Here is a 22,512-nt window from a genome sequence, read left to right as displayed (position 1 = left end):
GCACAACCACACAACTTTCCAACACTGCGTCAGACTCAACACACACACACACACGCACACACACACACACGCACACACACACACACACACCCACGCGCGCACACACACACACACACACATAGATATATTAAATTCAAAGCACAATATCATAATTTATGCATCAAATAATACAACCACAAACACTGTTGGATCTTTATTATTATTATTATTATTATTATTATTATCATTATTTACTTTTCTGTTATTTATTAACATACTATTTATACATTTATATACTTATTCCATCTTATTCACATGAAGGCGTCATATTTTAGCTACTCACACACACATCTATGGGTGCACTAAGGTTTGTCTCATGGAACGTACATGGGGCTGGCTCTAGAGAGAAGAGATTAAAATTTTTTTGATCAGTTAAAGAGAGTGCAAGCAGACGTAATATTGTTACAAGAGACTCATAGATCTGCCACATCCACAGATTAACTTAAGACACCTGAGTTTCCCAGCATGTTCTCTGCCTGCTATAACTCTAGGCAAAGAGGCGTAGCTATTTTAATACACAAAAACATCAATTTCACAGTATTGGACACAGTTTCTGATCCAGAGGGTAGATTTATAATGTTAAAAATATCTATACAGAACCAGCGCTTATGTATCGTCAGCATATACTGTCCAAATATTCATGACCCTCCATTCTTTCATAATTTTTTCTCTGTACTCTCCGAACACTTGGACTGTCCACTTAAACTTGGAGGTGATTTTAATTTTTGGATGAATTCCTTAACATACAGGCTCAGTACAGCTGGGACTCAGCGCAATTGGCAATCCACTAACATAGTTAAACAGTACATGAGTGATTATGGGCTTTGTGATGCATGGCGATCTCTTCATCCTAACCGTAGAGAGTATACTTTTTTTTCGCACGTCCATCACTCTCACTCACGTTTGGATTATTTTCTAGTCAGCAGCTCATTGTTGGCTGACATTTCAGACACTGAGATACACCCCATAGTTGTCAGCGACCATGCTCCGGTTTCTTTAACTCTGGTAAATAAGAAGACAATCCCACCAAGCAAAAACTGGAGGTTTAATACATCACTGCTTAAAGACGAAGGTTTTATTGATTTTTGAAAAAAGGAGTGGGCTTTATATTTAGAACATAATGACCTGCCTGGAACATCAGCACCTATTCTTTGGGGGACAGGAAAGGCAGTGATGAGAGGTAAAATAATCTCTTTCTCATCACATAGGAAAAAAAACAGAAAACAAATGTATTCAGGAGTTAGAGGAAATCATCAAGTCTTTAGAGGCATCCACAGAAGAAGAGTCAATGAGCAAATCACGTGAAGCTAAATCAGAACTTCATGAAATTATTGACAAAAAGACACAATTTTTAGCACAAAGACTACGAATAGAAAACTTCGAACATAGTAATAAATCAGGTAAATTCTTAGCTAGCCAATTAAAAATAAATAAAGAGAAAACTACCATATCTGCTGTTAAATACTCAACCGGGAATATAGTTAATGACCCTGAAAGAATAAACAACACCTTCAGAGACTTTTACCAAACTTTGTACTCACCACAGATAAACCCATCAGATAATGAGATCAATGAGTTCCTTGACAGGATAACACTTCCTAAATTATCAGACAGCCAAGTTACAGTCCTGGACTCGCCACTGACATCAGCGGAGCTCCAGGAAGCCCTTAAATCCATGACTAATAGGAAAGCTCCAGGTCCAGACGGGTTCCCAGTAGAATTCTACAAAGAATTCTGGATCATTCTGGCTCCAACATTTTTCAGAATGGTGAGGGAAATCGAAGAGAGCGTCAGTTTACAGCCAAACATGAATTCAGCCAATATTAGTCTCTTGTTAAATCCAGGCAAAGACCCAGCATTTCCAACCAGCTATCGCCCAATTTCTCTTATTAATGTTGATCTCAAAATAATTTGTAAAGCCCTGGCCAAAAGATTAGAGAAGGTAACCCCCTTCATAATACACCCTGACCAAACTGGTTTCATTAAGGGTAGACAGTCATCCACAAACTCACGTAGATTAGGGAATTTGATAGATTTCTCTTACAGTAGAAACATAGAAACTAGTATATTATCTCTAGATGCAGAAAAAGCTTTTGATAGAGTTAACTGGAAGTTCTTATTTGCAACTTTACAGAAATTTGGCTTTGGGAACTTCTTCATAAACTGGCTACAAACATTATACAGTTCACCAACAGCACGTGTCAGGATGAACGACCATATATCAGCTAGCTTCTGTCTTCAGAGGGGGACCAGGCAGGGATGCCCACTCTCCCCCTCACTATTTGCTATCTTTATCGAACCACTAGCAGCAGCAATTAGGCAAACAACAGATATTAAAGGGATAAAGTGTAAGAAAATAGAACATAAGATCAGTCTTTATGCAAATGATGTTTTACTCTTTCTCCAGAATTCTCAATCCTCTCTCTCCCAAGCAATAGAACTGATAAACTCTTTTTCAAGAGTTTCAGATTACTCTATAAACTGGTTAAAATCCACAGTTCTACCAATTAATTTCTCATTTGTCAATTTGCTTAATACACAATTGGAGTCAGGGAATATCACATACCTGGGAATTAATATCTCTCCCAAGTTAGCAGATCTAACCAAACTAAACTACATCCCACTTTTAAGGAAAGTGGAAGATGATCTTGCAAGATGGAAATCATTACCAATATCACTCATGGGGAAAGTTGCTACAATTAAAATGATGGTCTTACCCAGAATAAATTACTTATTCTCAATGATCCCAAACAAACCACCAGCTGACTGGTTTAAATCTCTGGACTCCTTATTTACCACATTCCTTTGGCAGGATAAACCTCCACGAATTAGCTTAAAAACGCTTCAGAAGACCAAAGACAGAGGAGGACTGGATTTACCCAACTTTTATTATTATTTCTTAGCCAACAGGCTGCAATATATACCAAGATCGTTGCAAGATAACCCACTAGATGAGTCCTGGTTAGATATAGAACAGAAACTTTGCAATACGATAGAGCTTTCAGATTTACCATTTATTAGCTCAAGCATAAGAAAACATGAAAGCTTCAAAAGTATTAGTATCAGCACCTCTCTGACAGCATGGTGGGAGTATCTTAAAATGACCGAGTCTTCACTAGTACCATGCAGACGCACACCTATCTGGAATAATCCTGACATTTTGCAAAACAACAAAATGATGAACCTTCCGGACTGGAAAAATAAAGGAATCCTATACCTGGAACACATATATGAATGATTGGACTTCATCCCATTTAATCAAATAGTCTCCCAATTTGGAATGGATAAGAATAGCTTTTTGGAATATCACCAAATTAAATCCGTAGTCAAACAAAAATTTAAGCTCAATAAATAGAATTACAAACACCACCAAGGATATTAGACTTTTATAATCTCAAACCCCCCAAACTACTGTCTAAAGTATATAAGACACTGTCCAAAATAGACGATAAAATTGCAATCCCTATTGAAAAATGGGAGGTGGATCTATCAGTTAGCTTTGACCAGGACTTCTGGTCCCAAACTTGTTTAAAAACTTTTAAAATGATCAGACACCCTAATTTACAATTAATTTAGTACAAAATTCTACACAGAGTACACTATACAGGTCATCGGATGTTCAAGATGGGGTTTGTGTCGTCTGACACCTGTACACACTGCACAAACAACATTCCTGACAATTACATTCATGCACTGTGGTCCTGCCCACCTGTCCAGGAATTTTGGGGTAGAGTATGTGAGGATCTGTCAAAATGTCTGAAATGTCATATCCCAACTTCCCCCTCTCTTTGTTTACTGGGAAACCTGGACGATGTCCCGATTGAAACATCTTTGGTTCACGTGGTTCTGACTGCCATATGCATCGCTAAGAAAACTATCCTCTTGAATTGGAAAAATAGAGAAACTCTCTGCATTAATCAGAATAGAATTCTTTTGTTAGATCATATTGCACTTGATATAGCCTTTGCTTCCACTTCAGATGAATCTCTCTGGGCTCCTTTGATCGGTTCCATCACATAGCGAGGGTGGGGGGCCGTTGATGTTGTCCTGCGGGATGGTGTGGGTGGGGGGGGGGTGGGGTCTGAGTTTGGAGTATCCGGATGTTCCCTGGGGGTGGGTTCACTGGGGGTGTCTGGGACTGGGGGGCCGTTGCACCCCTCTGGAAGTGCTTGGGTTGCCTCAGGGGGTGGACTACTGGCGGTTGTGAGTGGGGCCCCTTGGGGATCTTGGCGGCGGCCATGGGTCACTGCCTGGCGGCTGCAAAGCCCCTGGGCGGGTCTGGGTGGGGGCCTGGGGGCTCGGGGTTTGGGGGTGGCCGGCCCCGTGTGGGGATCTGGGGGGGGGGGGGGGGGGGGGGCTTGGGGGTCGGGTCCTGACATGTATGCTGCTGGGAAGATGGCAGTAACATGCAGCAGTGTCTGGCCCGGGTTCGGGGGCCTCAGGTAGACCTTGGCTCCTCTGCCGTTCCATCACAGGGGAGCGGGAGGTCCAGGAGGGCGAGGACCCAACCTTACCTGGATGTCCCATGTCTTATATATTCTGGAAGTTGTGCAAATGCAGAGATGGGCATAGATATTCTGCTGGGGTGGGGCTGGGTTGGTGCCCTCGGACTCCGTGAGGCTCTGTAATGCTGCTGCTTTGGGCCCTGGCAGGATGGGCTGGGGTCTCCATGCCCTGGGTGGCAGTTTGACAACAGAGGTGCCTATTGGGGCCAGTAGGGGAGCTGGCTCCCTGGAGGGCTAAGCCCAACCAGCCATTCCTCCCCATCACTGCACATTTCTCTCCTCCTGCTCCCTCACATCATCACACAAACATACACATAGGATCCAGGGAGGTGGGCAAGTCAGGGAGTGCGGGTATGGACCCCATTTCCGCATTCCTGTGGCAACCTGCCCCCCAATTTTATTTGCACCTTATACGCTTCCACTGACGACATTCCACACAAACACACACTTAGGGCCTTGGGAATGAGCACATTCAACGGCATTTGGCAGGGGGATATTTCAGCACTTAGACACTGATGGCTGAAGGTGTGAGTGGGGTGGTGCGGTGGCATCAGCGGGCATAGCCCGGATGATGCCCGCACTGCCCACTCACCACAGCCATGGAATACACCTCATGATTACACAACACTATATTGGAGCAGGTGGAGGGAGACTAGGGGTTTTTGCCACCTCTGTTGTTGCTAGGCTTCCTGGGGCTGGAGGCTAGGAGGGGGATCTGGCCGTCTGGTTGGGGTCTGGGGTGGTGGGTTGCTGTGCTCAGTGTTGGGCGGGGGATCTGCTCATCAGCACCCCAGCAGAAAGGGTCAAACTCTGGTTACCGGTGATGGTTGTACCCAATTTGCAGCAGTACTGGGACCAGAGTGAATAGGGTGTGTATGGGGAGCATGAGTGGGTGTCCGGCGTGCATTTTTGTAAGTCTTGGGTTGTATGTGCATGTGTGAGCATGAGGGAGGGAGTGTGTGACTGTGTTTGTGTATGACTGTACATGTCAGGTGGGGCCTTTGACTCCTCCCCTCTCCTGGAACTTCTCTTGATGATATAGATCTTTGTCCCCCGTCCCCCTGCCACGCCTGGTGTGAGGGCTTGTGCCATGGTCTGCCTGAGTGTTCGTGGCAACCGGGTCTGGGGGTGTAAGATTTTGGCATCTGCCTGATAGATCCCGGTGGCTGCCTGGTGGGGTCTGGGTCCCTGCGCTCTGCTGGGTCCCCGGCGGGGGTGGTCGCCCCTGGGTCCCAGGTCGCTGGGTCCCGGGCTCGGCCGGCTAGGGGGTGGGAGGCTGCGGGCGGGCCTGTGGGCTTGCCGCTGATATCTCCCGGGACTCTGCCGGCTGCTGGTTGTGGCCCCCCGGGGCGATCCTCTGTGCCTCTCGAGGGGGGCGGGGGCCTTTCTGGGTTTAGTCTCCTTGGGGTTCCTGTGTTCTGGTGCAGCGCCTGGATCTCTGGGACTTGGAGCTCCCCCCGTCTCCTGCGCATCTTTGGGGGGCGGATCTGGGGTCCCTCACACTCTCTGTTGGACGCTCCTATAGAGAAACCTTAAATAAACAAGCGCGTGTACACACACAGGTGCTCACATGGTGCTCTCAAAGTATGGGCTTGGGCACGTTAAACACAGGTCTTAAGACTATGGTGGGCACTTAATGCACTGTGATTTATTATCGTGATTCTTCAGTTAAGCAATGTTGATTATATATTTCTTCATCAAGTTGACGCAGTGATAGCTTGATCCTGTTGTATTGTTGTTGTGTCCCATTTTTTTTGTCCTTTTGCTTTTTTTTGTCTTTTTCTGCAGGTCTAGAAGCAGACTCTTGTTCATTGTTTATTTTTGTGGACCCCCCCCCCCCCCCCCCCCCACCAACACCTTTTCTTTTCCTTTCTCTTTCACCTCTGTCTCCGTGTCTGGTCGGAATTACCAAGCATTCAACAACAGTAACAATAAAGTTTTAAGTATCAGGCGTGACATTAAAAGCAAACGCTTTGATGCACCACCTGAGAGTAAGTCTGTAAGGCTTGTCACCAGCATTCAGACATCAATTCTGCTTGCTTCACAGCCAGACAGGACACGGTAAAAATAAATAAATAAATAAATAAATAAATAATAAAAAGAGCTCTGGGCGTGAGTTTCCCCATCCTGGTTACTAAAGCCTTAAACACACCCTGCCCTGCAGGAATCTTGGTACTGGAAACCATGTTGAATGCAGTGATGAACAGCATTCCAGCCGTAGCTACAAATATAACACCCTGCACTCCCTGAGTACCTCCTTGGAAGAAGCCTTTGGTCTGTGCTGCAATGGAAATACAATAGGCTACAAGAATAACTGGTAGAGGCCCACCAGCAGGCTCTTTTGACAGCTGAACAGAGCCAGAGTGGAGAAAAGCACTGCAAAGACAACAGGAAAGGGAAGCAGAGAGAAAGGCTGGATGGAGTACCAGGACAACAAAGCACTGTAGCCCTCTGCAAACCTCAACAGGGCTGTAAAACCATAGAAAGTAGCAGCCAGTATGTCCAAAGATTGATAAAAGAGGACACACAGGCTTAGCTGGAAGACTCCAGCTGTCCACAGCCAGGGGACATGTCCAACAGAGAGTGTAGGGACAACACGTAACAGGGGACAGGCCAACACAGAGGCAGACAATAAGTTCATCACCAAACCTACACTTGCTACATCACTGCACCTCTGGTTCTGGTCTGTTTTCAGCTCAGCTTTCAGCTTCAGGGCAACTCCTGGGGGTCTCACTTTACCCTGAGTGATTGTGGACAGAAGACGTCCAAATCCAAGGTGAACACACACCAGACAGACAAGAAGGTAGTTTGCAGCAGTGGCAGACTTTCCAAACCCTGCAGCACACAGGTCAGCGATTTGATTGGCAGAAGCTAAAGAAATGCCGACGGCTATGAGGAACAGAACCTGTTTCTTCACAAAGAGTGCAACACTGCCGATGATGAACAAGGCTAGAGTAAACGCTGCCAGACCAGGAAACAGTGAGGCTTTCAGGTCTGTGAGCTGCAACACCCCCGTCCTACCAGAATGTAGATCAGACCTGAGCCACACCACAGAGCAGAGACGGTGAGACACAGAGTGGAAAACAGCTGGGCGTGGGACAGGCTGTGACGGACACCTAGGAGGGAGAGACAGTCCAGTTAGCAGGCCTGAAACAGGAAGTAAATCACATTGGTCAGCAGAAACCTTCAAAACAAACCTGCATAAGCTACAAGGACTGTGATGATGAGGAGCAAAACCCCCAGGGCAGTGTGGGGGATGAAGTAGAGCCCTGCACTGAAGCCCTAGGCCCTTGGGTCAGCCCGGCCCGACGGCCCTCGGGCTGGGATTCGGGCCAACAACTGTGTAATCACCTCGGACACGAGCCGGGCTGGGCACCTTTATTTTTAATCGAATTCATAAAATAAATTGAAACACAAACTCAGCAGTAGAGCCCTGCGCGGGACTGTTTTCTTCATCCCGCTCCTGCCCACTCCCGCTGAATTTCTGACCATTACTGCCTGCAACGTGTGTGTTACACTCCCGCCCGCACCTGCAAAACTCGGAGAAATTATTACCTCACAATAAAAGAGATGTATTGAGTTTGCGTCCTCTCTGGTCCTGGAGAAAACATGTCACAACCCGCGGCTCTTCCATCCATCTGATGTGGCTCTCTGTGCTTGTAACATAATGAATGGATATTTAAATAAAATGCTTTATATTTTACTGAATTAATTTTATATCTGTAAGTCAATTCTATATAAAGACTGTCTGCGTAAACCTGAACAGGTCCAACCCAGTCTTACTGTGAGACCGGGTTGATGGGTGACGCTTGTGCGTAATCAGGCGCTGTCTGAGCTGAAGAGGATATGAGATTCTGGGATTCTCCTCAGACGGCTCCTGGATGTGTCGCCACATTGGAGACAGGAACAAGCACTATTCAGCCAAAGTTTCATAATCAGGGAACATTTTCTAAGTGACAAGTCTCTCTGAGCGACAGGGTTTGGAAAACACTCGCTTCAGTGGGAGGAACCTTCCCGCATGCGCTCTGGTTCTGCAACGCGCTCCAAGCCAATCTCCACAACTTTAGCTCGCTGTGCACACATGCGCTGACAGCGAGCTGCGCTGAGCAGCTCAGATGTTCAGATGGGAATCTTTTCTTGGGTGATTTAGCTACATCTGCGATGTGTGTAACGAATAAAATGTCAGTTCGTCTGCATGCGTCGGGGTAATTCTTTCTATTATTTCTCCGTCAAAATAAACGGTCAAACACGGGAACTATCCAGTCAACACAAGCCCTGCTTTTGACTGTTTTGTTTTCTTGTAAAAATTGTTGGAAAGAGATCAAATTTAACTTGATTACCACCAGAGCCAGTGCGCCGTTATCTCCATGACGGTAAACGAGGGAAAAACAAATTGATCGGATCCTGCACGTCTTTTAACACATTGGTCAGGATTGACGCACTTTGTTTTCATTTAGTTGGTTAAAAAAAAGTCGGGCTCGGGTCGGGCCAGAGAATCCTGAAAACCTTTTCGGGCCGGGTCGGGCTGGGGCTCCACCCCCTCGGGCCGGGCCGGACACGGGCTCAGATTTTAGGCCCGTGCAGGGCTCTACCCCAGAGTACGACTTACAAGGCCTTCATTACTACTAGAGACCACTGCAAATATATTGATTAAACAAGGGATCCCCATCTTTAAAGAGCCCATAATAAAATTAGATGGTTGAATTGTTTCAGAGTTCTTGAGCTGCTAATGACCTCTGACAAATAACTAGACGCTTTCAAGTGCTTAATTAGTAATTGTTCAAAAATATATCTATTTATGTCAAGCTTTTAAACACCGTTGTTGTTATTGGTTTATCTGAAGATCTGAATAAAGATGTATTGAGGGAGAGAATGCATTCATCTAGAAATCATTTAGTAATTATTTAAAGATGCAAGCCTTAATAAACTTTAGTTATTTTTATTGCACAAATTAATTAATGCACGAGAGCGCTTCAATGCAGAAACCACACAAAGACATTCTGTTTTACAATGAGTTCAAACATTATAGATTAAAAAAACATAAATACTTATTTACACATTCAAAGTGTTTGTGTTGATATATTTTGAAAAAATATATAACAATAAATATATAAATAGTCCAAAGCATTATGGAGTTCATGCAGTTTAAGATGACTTTTGAGTTAGCTATCTATCTATGCATCCACTAAGACACAAAAGTTACATCCATATAAACACACATCTTTAGTTTTCTTTTCCCTCTTTTGCTGTTTGTCAGTATGAAAAGCAAAGCACAGCTTGGGTCAGACAAGTTGACTTGAACGTGATCAGCCAGGTAGACAGTCTTCGCTAAGAGAAACTCAAATCATGGAGTTCTTCAGTCTGTCAAAGATCTGTTGGACTTTGATAGCAGGGACACAGCCTTCTCTCACAATGGTGATGACTCCTGAACGAAGGTTAGAAGAGCTTCAGTTAGAAACTTGACCTTAAACAGCCCCAGTAGGAAGAAATCATGGCCCCTTACCTTCATTAATCCTCAGGCAGTTGACCACAGTTGAAGCAACTACTTCATTCGAGTCACCATCACAAAGTACTCCTTGGATCTTGTGTCCCAGTCGACTGCAGCAAAAGAAGCAGTTTGAAACAGTAATTAGTGTATGGTGCTAAAAGTTTTAGAGATGTGTTGTTTGTTAGTTTGCATTAAACTTCTTTGAGGAGACTCTTACTTAATGACCATGCTGTGGTGGGTGCTGTCTGATTCTCCACTGGGATTGGCTGATGTTATGGCCAGGGGTCCAGTGATGTCACATAGGTGGCAGGTCACGGTGTGGTCTGGGACACGGATCATGATGCTGTCTCTGGTACCAACACGGTCATAAGCAGGTCCAACTCCTACAGAAATGAGGTTAAAGTTCACGTAAAAACTGAAAACTGATACAGAATTCTGCCACTCAACATTCAAACACTCTACACTGCTGACCTAGTCTGTAAAGCCAGTCTCCTTTGCTGACAATGCAGCTGATGCCTCCAGGATACACATTCCTCATGAACTCCCACAGCAGAGGGCTGAAAGGAGGCCTGGCTGCAACCAGCTGTTCCACACTGGAGATGCAAATGCATATAGGCTTCTCTGCAGGTCTGTCCTGCAAAAGGTCCAATTCAACAAGATGGTGACTTCATGAAAATGTATATTGCTGTTAAACAAGCCTCCTCTATCTTCTTACTTTAATGTTGTAGATTTTTTCTATCGCCTGAGGATTCTTGCAGGAAGCAGCCAGAGCGTACACAGTATCTGTGGGAATACCACACACACCCCCGTCCTCGAGAAGTCGAGCTATCTTCAACAGACCACTGGTAAGACCCGAGCTAGCCACCGGACAGGACGGCTCGTCACAAGCTACCTGTTTCACTTTTTCCTAAAACAAAACACACACACACACATTTTTATTAATTATTCTTGCTGATTCTTAAAGGTAGGCCAATCTAAACTTCGGTCATTACCTTTATTATGGGAGGACCCATTGGGATCACTCTTTGTGAGAAGATGCAGTTCATCAGTGAAGCCAAGGTGCCATAAAAGCAAATGATGGATACCAATGCAAGCATGGCAACTGCAATACATCGTTTCTGGATGTTAGACTTTATTTGTTCTGATGAGAGTCAGAATCGTAAATACATAAAGTTTATAACAGGCGGTTTTAACTCACTTTCAAGTTGGTAGGGAAGTCTGTGCAGGGTGGAGAGAAGGAAGCAGACAAGAACAACCTCCATGATTGTTGTTAGAAACAACAGAACCACGTTCCTATAAGCAGCTAATAGAAGAAACAAAAGTACAAAATTATGAATCAATAAAAACTGTGAATTCCAGCGCTGAAAGCAGATACTATTGATTTTAAGGTTCTTTTAATGGTTTTTAAGTGTCTTAATGGTCTTGGGCCTTCTTATCTTTCAGAACTGCTTTTACTATATAAACCCTCGCGGTCTCTGCGCTCCTCTGGCAGCCGTCTCCTAGTTATCCCTAAAGTTAAGACTCACACCCACGGCGAGGCGTCCTTTAAGTATTACGGCCCTCGCCTTTGGAACGGGCTGCCGGAGGACCTCAGGTCCGAAGGGAACATCCAGGCTTTTAAGAATAGGCTCAAGACCCACCTTTTTAGCTTAGCTTTTAACTGATCTCTATTTATCTATAAATACATATTTATCTATTTTATTATTTTTATCATTCTATCTACATCTTAGTATTTTTACATGATTATGTTTTCTTTTACCATCTTTATAATCACTTTTTATCTTTATTAGCTTTTATTATTTTATATGTTATATATCTTAAATCCTCCAGTGTTTCCTCTGCGGAGCCCTCTGCCTTGGGGCCGGTGGTCAGGGGCGGCGGCGGCCGGGGCGCTCCTCGGGTAGTGCCCGGGCACTGGTGGGGGTTTCTGCCCTACGCCACTGGGCGTCATCGGCCGGTGTCTTGGCTGCTGCCGTGGATCTGTTGCTGCCAGGGCAGATGGCTCCGCTGATGATGTCTCGTTCATTACCTGACCCATCTGAACTCAGCCTATTGTTTCCTCTGGTGTTCACGAGTGTGTGCGTGTGTGTGTGCGTGTGTGTGTGTGCATGGACGAGTGTGCGGGTGATTGTATCTCCACTTTGGAAGTTGGGTGCGGGAGGGGAACTGTAATTTTAAATTGTTTTATACTTGGGGAGGGGGGTTGGGATGGGAATGTGGGATCTATGGGGCCATTTTAATCTGTAAAGCACTTTGAGTTGCATTTTTTGTATGAAAAGTGCTATATAAATAAAGTTGATTTGATTTGATTTGACTAGACCTTACCAATCAGCATGAGGAAGGCATTATTGACCAGTAAAGCAACGCTTCCAGCTGTGAATCCATAGGCTGCCTGGAGTGTTAACATTCCTAACACTCCTGGTTCTCCATAGTAACTGGCAGGAAACCCGTCTGCTGTCATGGTGCTTCTGTAGACAATCCAAACATATGATAAAAGTCTAAAATGGTAATCGTCAACAACAACATTAATATATGAATTTTAAAAGGAACCAGTGGAAGATTGAGCATAATATAATATAATATAATATAATATAATATAATATAATATAATATAATACAATACAATACAATACAATACAATACAATACAATACAAAACAATATAATATAATATAATATAATATAAATCGGTCCTTGCCTGTCATAAGTAGGCTGAGCCACTCTTGTAATGTAACTAATGTAAAAGTCATTTATTACGACGCTCCTCTAACAGGCTCTCTGAAGAGGAAGAATTTATTCTAAATGAAAACAATTTTATCAATAGAATAATACCCCTAACATTACTGTTATTTTCATGTTGTTGAAAAACTACAGGATATTGCAATAATAGTTTTAATATTTATAAATAAACTCTTGTCAGGGAGCATCCTTTATGCAGATTTAGGTCTGATTCAATCTACAAAGCAGAGTATATAATAATCTAGCTACAGGTTTAAGGATTTCTGATGGGTGACATGCAGAAACAAAATATTTACTCCTGTCAGCAATAAAAGAAAGAACAAAGTTTTACCTGTTGAAGTTGTTCAGACTGATGGAAAGCTGAGTTATGCTGAAGGAGGGACGAAGGTTTGCCTTAAATATGATCTGTTTGTGTAAAGGAGGAGTTACTGAGAATTCCCCACTCTGTCACACAGCAGCATACTTACAGGTGACATCACTGCCTTTCACTTTACACAAAAGTGGCTTTTCCTCGTTCTTTCTCCTTCCTCCCCCTCAAGGCTATTGATGATGGTGAACGTTACACCACAGATAATGACCCGGGTGGAAAAGCCTCATTCTGATGTGATGCAGGATTGCAAAAGGAACCTGCCCTTCCTGCTCCTTTGGTGTTTCCGGTCATTGTAAGTCCTGGACTATATAAGGCAGGTGGATTTTCAGCCACAAAAGCATCAGCATCCTTCACTGCTCAGCTGCTGCATCCAAGAGAAACAAGAAACAAGATCATTGTGACAGAAACTTGAAGTCATGTTCTCCAGGCTACAGGTAAGATTACAGACATATTTATGCTTTTAGTCAGTTTTCAGACTCTAAAAGTGATGGTTTTAAGTCCTTTTCAAATAAAGAAGTCATAAAAATATCTAAAAGTAGAGGTTTGTAGTGCGGCCAAGGCAGGGAACTATAAAATAACTCCTGCTAATTGTTGAGGAGAACACTCATGCTGGTAAACACCTGTTACAACTCTACACTGGCTCTTTCAAACACAAACATTAGATTAAAGACGTGAACAAGTAAATGCAGGAACTCATCAGCCTGTAGTCATCCTGAGATGTGAAAAATAACTGAAATGCTTTGTTCTGATTTATGTTTTGTCCCAAAGAAAACCATCAGACCAGTGCGGGCTGCCAGAAGACTGCATAACACTGCAGTGGAGGGTAAACAGATATGCTGACTTTGATTAAAAATAATAATAATAACCTTAATTAATAACCTTTATTAAACAACTTTTATCTTTTCATTCCTGCAGTCCAGAAGCACCCAGCCCCAGAAGATACGGTCACAGCCAGTTTTGGGAAGTTCATCAGTGAAATAAAGCCTCAGCATTTGTCTCCGGTTGTGCTCCATCGCAGCAAAAGGATGGTGCTGGACAGCATCGGGGTCGGACTGATAGGGAGCAGGACAGATGTGTTTGAGCTGGCTCTTCAGTTCTGCCAGGTGAGGCAAAGTGAAAGTCTGAGTCAGGTCCAACCCAAATATGTCCAGAACAGATGAGTGAATGTAGGGTTGTTTCTGTGTTTGTTCTTAGCACATGTATGCTCCGGATCACATCAGCTCTGTGTACGGACGCAGAGGGATCAGACTCTCCCCAACACTGGCAGCTTTCGTTAATGGAGTAGCGGTGAGAAACATACGTGGAAAACAACCATATATAAATAACCACATAAACATCAGTGGAAACATTTTGTATAAACAGCTTTTCTCAGCTGTTGGTGCAGCGTGGCTCCCAAAGACCACAGGGTTAGGATATAGAAATAAAATCAGCTGAGCTGGCCTTAAAGTTTCCCATCAAACATTTCCAAAGAAGCTACTTTCTTCCCCCTCGATGGCTGGATTTAGGAATGAAAGTCATTTTTCTTTTGAAAACACACCAGGAACAGAAAACATGTCAGTGTTCACTTCAGAAAAAAAATCATAAAGAAGTGGATCATTTAGACACGGCACAGGCAAGGTGTTCATAGTTGGGTTCTGATCTAGTTATGACCCTCACAGAAAAAGTTATTATTCTGACTCCTTTCAGCTTCAGTATGATGAGACACAAACTCTGGTTGCTTCCAGACTCATTCCATGGACTTTGACGACACGTGGCATCCAGCCACTCATCCCTCAGGAGCTGTTCTCCCAGCTTTGTTTGCTCTCAGTGACATGATGCCGGCTAACAGCAAACCAAGCGGTCTGGACTTCTTACTGGCCTTCAATGTCGGCATTGAGATCCAGGGCCGTCTGATGAGGTTCTCTAATGAAGCACGCAGCATTCCCAAGAGGTCAGTGCCTCACAGCACAAGTCAAGCTTGAACAAGAAAGTCTGGTTTTAGCACGATCTTCATGAACACGTTCGTTTAAAGACGTCCTTGTTTGACTGTGCTGATCTCAGCACTGAGGTGTAAGAGGCCGTTTTAGTGATGTCAGTGTAATGATGCTTACTGTAGGAACAGCAGGGGCTCTTGGTGTAACGTTAACAGAATTAGCACAAACCAAACCCTTCATCTGGTGGGTGTTTTAAAAACTCAGGTGACCTGAAACGAGTCAAATCAATTCATCTTGTTCTAAAGATTCAACCAATAGAAACGTTCTTAAGTGGTGATGCAGATCAGTGATTGTTTCAGTTACAACAGAATAAATGTCCTAACTGAACTGTGTGTGTGTGTGTGTGTGTGTGTGTGTGTGTGTGTGTGTGTGTGTGTGTGTGTGTGTGTGTGTGTGTGTGTGTGTGTGTGTGTGTGTGTGTGAACAGGTTCCATCCTCCCACTGTGGTGGGTCCTATGGGAAGTGCAGCAGCCTGTTCTCGTCTCATGTCTCTGGATCCGTCTCAGTGCAGTCATGCCTTGGCTATAGCAGCTTCTCTAGCTGGAGCTCCGATGGCTAATGCTGCCACTCAGTCCAAGCCCCTTCACATCGGCAACGCCTCTCGTTTGGGGCTTGAAGCTGCTCTGCTGGCCTCCAGAGGCCTAGAGGCCAGTCCTCTGGTCTTGGATGCTGTTGCAGGAGTGGCGGGCTTCAGCGCCTTTTATGAAGATTATGTTCCTCAGCCTTTAGAGTCACCTGATGATGGTGGACATGTGTTCCTGTTAGAGGAGCAGGACATGGCTTTTAAGCGTTTTCCTGCCCATCTGGGGATGCACTGGGTAGCTGATGCTGCAGCTGCGGTCCATGAGCTCCTTGTGGGACATGGTCTAGGACAGGTGTCCCCACATCAGGTCCAGGACATCCTGCTCAGAGTCCCCCAGTCTAAATACATCAACAGGCCTTTTCCCGAGTCAGAGCACGAGGCACGCCACTCCTTCCAGTTTAACGCCTGCAGCGCTCTGCTGGACGGTGAGGTGACCGTGCAGTCCTTCAGCCCGCCCGCCATGAGCCGCCCAGAGCTGCACTTCCTGCTGAGCCGTGTTCGCATGGAGCATCCTGAGGACAACCCCGCCAATTTCAACCGCATGTACGGAGAAGTCCAGGTGACTCTAGTTGGAGGAGACATCCTGAAGGGCCGCTGTGACACCTTCTACGGCCACTGGCGCAACCCGCTGACAAACGAGAGCCTGAGCAAGAAGTTCAGAAGCAACGCAGAGGTGGTGCTGCCATCAGAGAAGGTGGAGCGGCTGGTGGAGGTGGTGGAGAAGCTGGACAGGCTGGATGATTGTGGAGCTCTTCTCTCACAGCTGCAGTGATCAATTACACTGAACAATAAGGCAACAATCCTTCAGCATAGAAATAAGAATAATATTATTTTTATATTAATGTTCTTAAATGATCTTCTTAGTGTAGACTGGAAATAAACACATTGTCATGTTTTTCCTCTGGAGTTCACCTCAAGCTGATGTTTCCTCTATTGTTCAAGATTGTCTTTTGGTATTGAATTCTGTTTTTATCGTAACAAAATTCAGATAAAAACATGACTCGTGTGTGTGAGTCATATTTATTGTTTAATGCCTGTTTTTATATTAATATTGTTAATCTATGAAAATGTGTTTCCTGCAACCTTTTCTGAAAATGTGTACATAATAAAGTGTTCTAAATGTGTAAAACACATGGTCATAAAGTCACCCGTGTGTGTGTGTGTGTGTGTGTGCATGTGCTCTGTCTTCTCAATCCCAAGTGGTTCATGGCGGATGGCTCCAGGATCCTTTGCAGGTTTCTTCCTGTTACATAAAAAATTGGATAACTCTAAACTTTCTGCTTTTAAATCAAGACTGAAGTTCTCATTTTTGGACCGGAACTTCAGAAAAGGAAATTGTTTAGCCAATCATCTGACCTGAACAGCATTAAATTAGTCTCGGAGAACAAAGTAAGGAACCTTAGTGTCTTCAACCAGGACTCTCACGTTAAACTGGTTTGTAGGATTTCCTTTTTTCACCTTTGGAATATTGCTAAGATTAGATGCATCCTTTCCAGGAGTGATGCTGAAAAACTAGTTAATGCATTTATTACATCAAGACTGGATTACTGTAATTCATTACTCTCAGGAAGTCCAGAGAATGTAGTTAAAAGTATTCAGCTTGTCCAAAATGCTGCAGCTAGAGTTCTGATGAGAATTAAAAAGAGATCATATCTCTCCTGTGTTAGCTTCCCTACATTGGCTGCCTGTTAAATTCAGAATAGATTTTAAGATCCTCCTTCTCACATATAAAGCTCCATCATTCATCAGTGACCTGATAGTTCCATACGTTCCTAACTGAGCACTTTGCTCTCAGACTGCAGGTTTATTGGTGGTTCCCAGAATATCTAAAAATAGGATGGGAGGCAGATCTTTTAGCCATCAGGCTCCTCTCTTTTGGAACCAGCTCCCAGCTTTAGTCCGTGAGGCAGACACCTTTTCTACTTTTAAGACTAGACTTAAAACATTTTTCTTTGATAGGACCTAGTTAATATCAATGGAAACTTCAGGGTTAAACATGGGCTAAAAAAGATGTGAAGTCCTTTGCATTTGCAAAATACTTTGTAAAAGGAATAACCAAAGGGAAACAGCCAAAAATGTGATAATTTATATTGTGTCTTTATGTTTCTGCCCTTCCCCTGAACTTCAACTGTGAGTCTGGGCTGATTCTGTCCACCATCTCCCAGGCTTTTCTGGTGATCCATCAGATCAGAAAAGCTCCACAGAATGACGTATTAAATAGGGTGACCATACGTCCTCTTTTCCCCAGACATGTCCACTTTGCACTCTCTGTCCGGGACGTCCGGCAGGGTTTCCTACATGGAATAAAGTGTCCTGTTTTCATCCAGGAGCAGGGATCGACTTATGGGGTCTATATCTTTCAAGGAAAGGTCCAGTTTCTACCTTTATTACAATATTTATGGACTCTCAGCGTAGCGGGATTCTGTTGAGCGGAGAGGACGCAGAGTGCTGATCGTTTGTGCGTGCGCTGCGTCCGGCCCACAATACATTCACAAAGTGGCGCAACAAAACATTATTATTAACACATGATCATTCGTATCTGTTTAAATCCTCTGGTATTCTGTCTTTTAATCGTTCCTGACGCACTCCACTCATCGTGTGCTGCGGTGATTTAACCTCACTGACGCAGCATCGAAACACACACTACGCTTTGCGGTCAGGAGATACCTTTGATCTGTTTAGTTCAAAAGTAACTGATGAGGTGAAAAAGTAAGAATCCAGGCAGGAGTTTTTCTGGAGAGTTTAGAGGAGATGCAGGAAGATGAGAGACAGACAGGACAGGAAATAGTTAAATAAAAACAAGAAAACAAAGCAAAGTGCTGAAAAGTAAAATGTAGGTACATTTATCTCCACTACACGTTTTTACCTGTAGAAAACAATAAGTTATACACAAGTAATATTTATGCATCTGATACAATTCAGATCACCTTCAAAACTCAGACAAACCCAGAGCCGTTTCAAGGCATTTTGGGGGGCCAAGGCAAAACAGAAGTAAGTAAAAGTTTATTTATATAGCGCCTTTCACAGATATAAATCACAAAGCGCTGTACAACATGATAAAGATCAGGGCAAATACCTCTAACCAATAAAAACATCAGAGAAAACAATAGCAGTGACAAAGTAGAAAATAAAATCATGAGTATAAACAAAGTGAAGGTGTGAACCCGAACAAAGCCATCTTTTTGAAACATTTAGGGAGGGAACGCCTGGATAAAAAGGCGAGTTTTTAGATGATTTTTAAAGACCTCTACAGTGTTAGAGAGACGGAGATTTGAAGGTAAACTGTTCCAAAGTCTGGGGGCAATAGTCTGAAAGGCCCTGTCCCCTTTGGTTTTCAGTCTGGTTCGAGGAAAGCCAGGAGATTCTCAGATGTGGATCTGACGTTACATGAGGTGGTGTGTGGGGATAAAAGCTCAGATAGGTAGCTTGGAGCCTGGTTGTTAAGAGCTCTATAGGTCAGGACTAAAACTTTAAACTGTATTCTATATTCTACCGGGAGTCAGTGGAGGGACTGTAAAACTGGAGTGATGTGAGCTTGTCTGCTGGATTTGGTTAAGAGTCTGGCTGCTGCATTTTGGATGGCTTGAAGGTGTGAGAGGGAGGTTTTGCTGAGACCAGTAAAAAGAGCGTTAAAGTAGTCTAAGCGTGATGACACAAAGGCATGGATGATTTTTTCCAGATCTGCAGTAGAAACTAGTTTACGGACTTTTGAAATGTTTCTCAGTTGAAAGAAACAAGAGCGGGGGGTGGTTTTGACGTGTGAGTCCAAACTTAAAGCTGGATATAAAATAACTCCTAGGTTTCTAATGTTAGCCTTGGCTGATGGGCAAAAAGAGGGAATTTCTTGCTCGATTTTTGGCTGAAGTTTCGGGAGTGCAGCCATCAGGGTCTCTGTCTTGTTAGCATTGAGGACAAGAAAGTTTCTGGACAGCCAGTTACTGATCTGGGTCAGGCAGAGTACAAGTGTGGCCAGCCTGTCCAACTGGTGTGGCATAAAGGACATATAGAGCTGAATATCATCAGCGTAGATGTGGTAGGAGATGTCTGTGAAAGACTGAATGATGCCAGCTAGAGGAAGAATATAGAATGCGAATAGTAGTGGCCCTAGAACTGAACCTTGTGGGACCCCGCATGTTAGAGAGGCAGTATCTGAGGAGAAGGTTTCTGACTTCACTGTGAATGTTCTGTTAGTGAGATAGGAAGAGAGCCAGTCTAGAGCAGAACCTGAAATCCCAGCCAGGGCCTTTAACCTGTTAAGTAGAACGTTGTGGTCTACAGTGTCAAAAGCTGCACTGAGGTCAAGCAGGACCATGACAGAGCATTTCCCAGCATCAGCAGCCATCAGGAGGTCATTATGCACCCTTACTAGAGCAGTCTAAGTTGAGTGCTGCTTCAGAAAGCCAGATTGGAAGGGGTCAGAGATCTTTGACTTAGAAAACCAGGATCTGAGTTGGGTTTCAACAACCTTCTCAAGTACTTTGCTGATGAAAGGCAGCTTACAAATGGGCCTAAAGTTACTGGTGGAGCTGGCGTCAAGGTTGGGTTTCTTTAAGAGAGGAGTCACTACTGCATTTTTAAAGTAAGATGGAACACAGCCTTGGCTCAGTAAGCTGTTGATTATAGTCAACAGAGATGGACTGATAGAGGCAAGGGACCCGACTAAAACAGAGGGAGTTAAGATATCTGATGAGCATGATGAGAGCTTCATCTGACTGGTTATTGAGGTTAAGTCATTTAGTGTAATTGGGGAGAGGGAGGTGAAAGACTCGGAGCACTGGGGGACCTCCCCTCCTGAGGGTGCGAGGGCTGGTGGAATGCTGGATCTCAGATTCAGCACCTAGTTTGCAGAAAAGTGGAGAAATCTGTTACAGTCATCAGCTGAAGATAGTTGAGCCTGCTGCGGAGGAGAAGACACGATGCTGGAGATGATATCAAAAAAACCTTAGGATTATTCTTATTTTGACATGTGAGGTTGCTGAAGAAAGAAGACCTGGCATTTTCTACAGCTTCGTTGTATGACTCGAGAAGTTCTTTAAAATATTCGCGATGAACAACCAGACCTGTCGTCTTCCACCGTCGTTCCGCTTTTCTATAGGAGCGTCTAAGTTCAAGAATATGGATGTTCAGCCAGGGTGAACTAGAGGCACTGGAACTGCGGCTGGTTTTGTAAGGGGCAACCTAATCTAGAATTTTGAGGCAGTGATCATTAAGTGAGTTGGTAAGGAGCTCTACGTCATCAGAGGAAGGAGGTACAAAGTCAAAGAGGGAGGAGTAATTTAAAATGGTAGAACTGTTGATAATACATCGTTGCTTAGCAGAGACTGGTGAAAGAATCAGAATATATATCAGAATTTAAGCTGATATGAAAAGAAACTGACTTATGGTCACTGAACACAACATCATTTATCTGCAGCTTATCAACAAGAAGACCGTAGGAAAAGACCAGATCCAGGGTGTGGCCTGCTCTGTGAGTGGGACCAGACACGTGTTGAGAGAAATTAAAAGAATTCATCATGTTTAGGAACTCCCTAGTGGAGCTGTTAGATAGATCCTCAGAGTGGATGTTGAAATCTCCAACAATGATTATCCGGTCTAGTTTAATAGTTGAAGATCGGAGATCCTGAAAGTCAGACAGGAAGAATGAAGTAGATCCAGGTGGGCGATAGACGAGAATTCCATAAACTGGTTGAACTCGACCAATTTTAATCGTGATCATCTCGAATGAGCAGTAGGAGTTTGAGGATATAATTTGGCATGAAAAATGTTTCTTAAAGATAACAGCTGTTTCTCCACCGCGGCCTGTGGTTCGTGGAGCAGAGAAGAAAGAGCAGTCTTGAGGACAGAGCTCACGGAGATGAGTGACGTCACTTTTGCGCTGCCATGACTCGGAAATCCACAAAAAGTAAAAATTTTTGGTCCGGAACAGGTCGTTGAGGATGTGAGACTTGTTGGCGATGGAGCGCGCGTTAATCAACATCATTTTCGCGGAGGAATCTAGCGGTGTATGTGCCACGGGCTCGATAATGGTGGGCGGCTGGCGGGCTAAGCTACGTAGCGACTCCAGGCTACGCCCGCGGTGGTTCTTTGTCTCCCACGCCTTCAGGTAGCGTCCTGCATCAGGGGCACCATTTAGCAGCGAGATCAGCCCAACTCCGTTGAGTTTCTGTTGGATCCGCCACAACACAGCCGCGGAGCAGCGATCGGGAAGAGCTTCGCCTCTCAGGATCTTTCAAAGCTGAACGAAGAAGCCGGCTCTCTTCCCCCGTTTTCTCTTCCATGGCCTCCTGGGCAGCGGCAGGCCGACAGGTAACAGAGGGCCGAGATCTGGGTTAACGCCAGGTTCCAGAGGCGGTGGGAAAGCGGGTCCGGTATCGGAGTTCTGGAGGTTGATCATCGCGGACCTGATCGACAACAGTAAGTCTCAATCATATGTTAGCAGGGACTCCGCACCAGATAGAGAAAAAAACAATAAAAAACAACAAATAATCAAAACAGATCAGGAGCCTAGCAGACGCACAGCCACTCATGGGTGCCATCTTGCTGGAAGTCAAGTCAAGGAGGGCTGATATCAAACAGAGACCTCAAACGGAGACTGAACAGTAGCAGTGGAGATGTGGCTATTGTGGGCGTACTCCACCCAAGCGAGATGGTCACTCCAGACAGAGGGGTTTGTGGCACACACATAACGATGCATGGCGCCCAGCTCCTGATTCATGCGCTCGCACTGGCCGTTGGTTTGGGGGTGGTATCCCGAGGTTAAAGCGACCCGGGCCCCCAGGACGGTGGCGAACTCCTTCCAAACCTTGGACACGAACT

At 44.4% G+C, this 22,512-nt stretch overlaps 1 protein-coding gene across 1 annotated transcript; it reads left to right on the top strand.

Annotated features, from left to right (window-relative positions):
• Positions 1-13,298: 13,298 nt before the first annotated feature.
• On the top strand, positions 13,299-16,760 carry LOC129160709 (cis-aconitate decarboxylase-like). Its single transcript, XM_070555577.1, has 5 exons — positions 13,299-13,963; positions 14,056-14,243; positions 14,335-14,427; positions 14,865-15,070; positions 15,541-16,760. Exons 1-5 carry the CDS (start codon positions 13,876-13,878, stop codon positions 16,466-16,468), a joined length of 1,503 nt encoding a protein of 500 aa, XP_070411678.1. The 5' UTR covers positions 13,299-13,875; the 3' UTR covers positions 16,469-16,760.
• The last annotated feature ends 5,752 nt before the right edge of the window (positions 16,761-22,512 follow it).

The sequence above is a fragment of the Nothobranchius furzeri genome, chromosome 1 (genome assembly GCF_043380555.1).
Source record: "Nothobranchius furzeri strain GRZ-AD chromosome 1, NfurGRZ-RIMD1, whole genome shotgun sequence".
NCBI lineage: Eukaryota > Metazoa > Chordata > Actinopteri > Cyprinodontiformes > Nothobranchiidae > Nothobranchius > Nothobranchius furzeri.
This window is presented reverse-complemented; position numbering and strand designations above follow the sequence as displayed.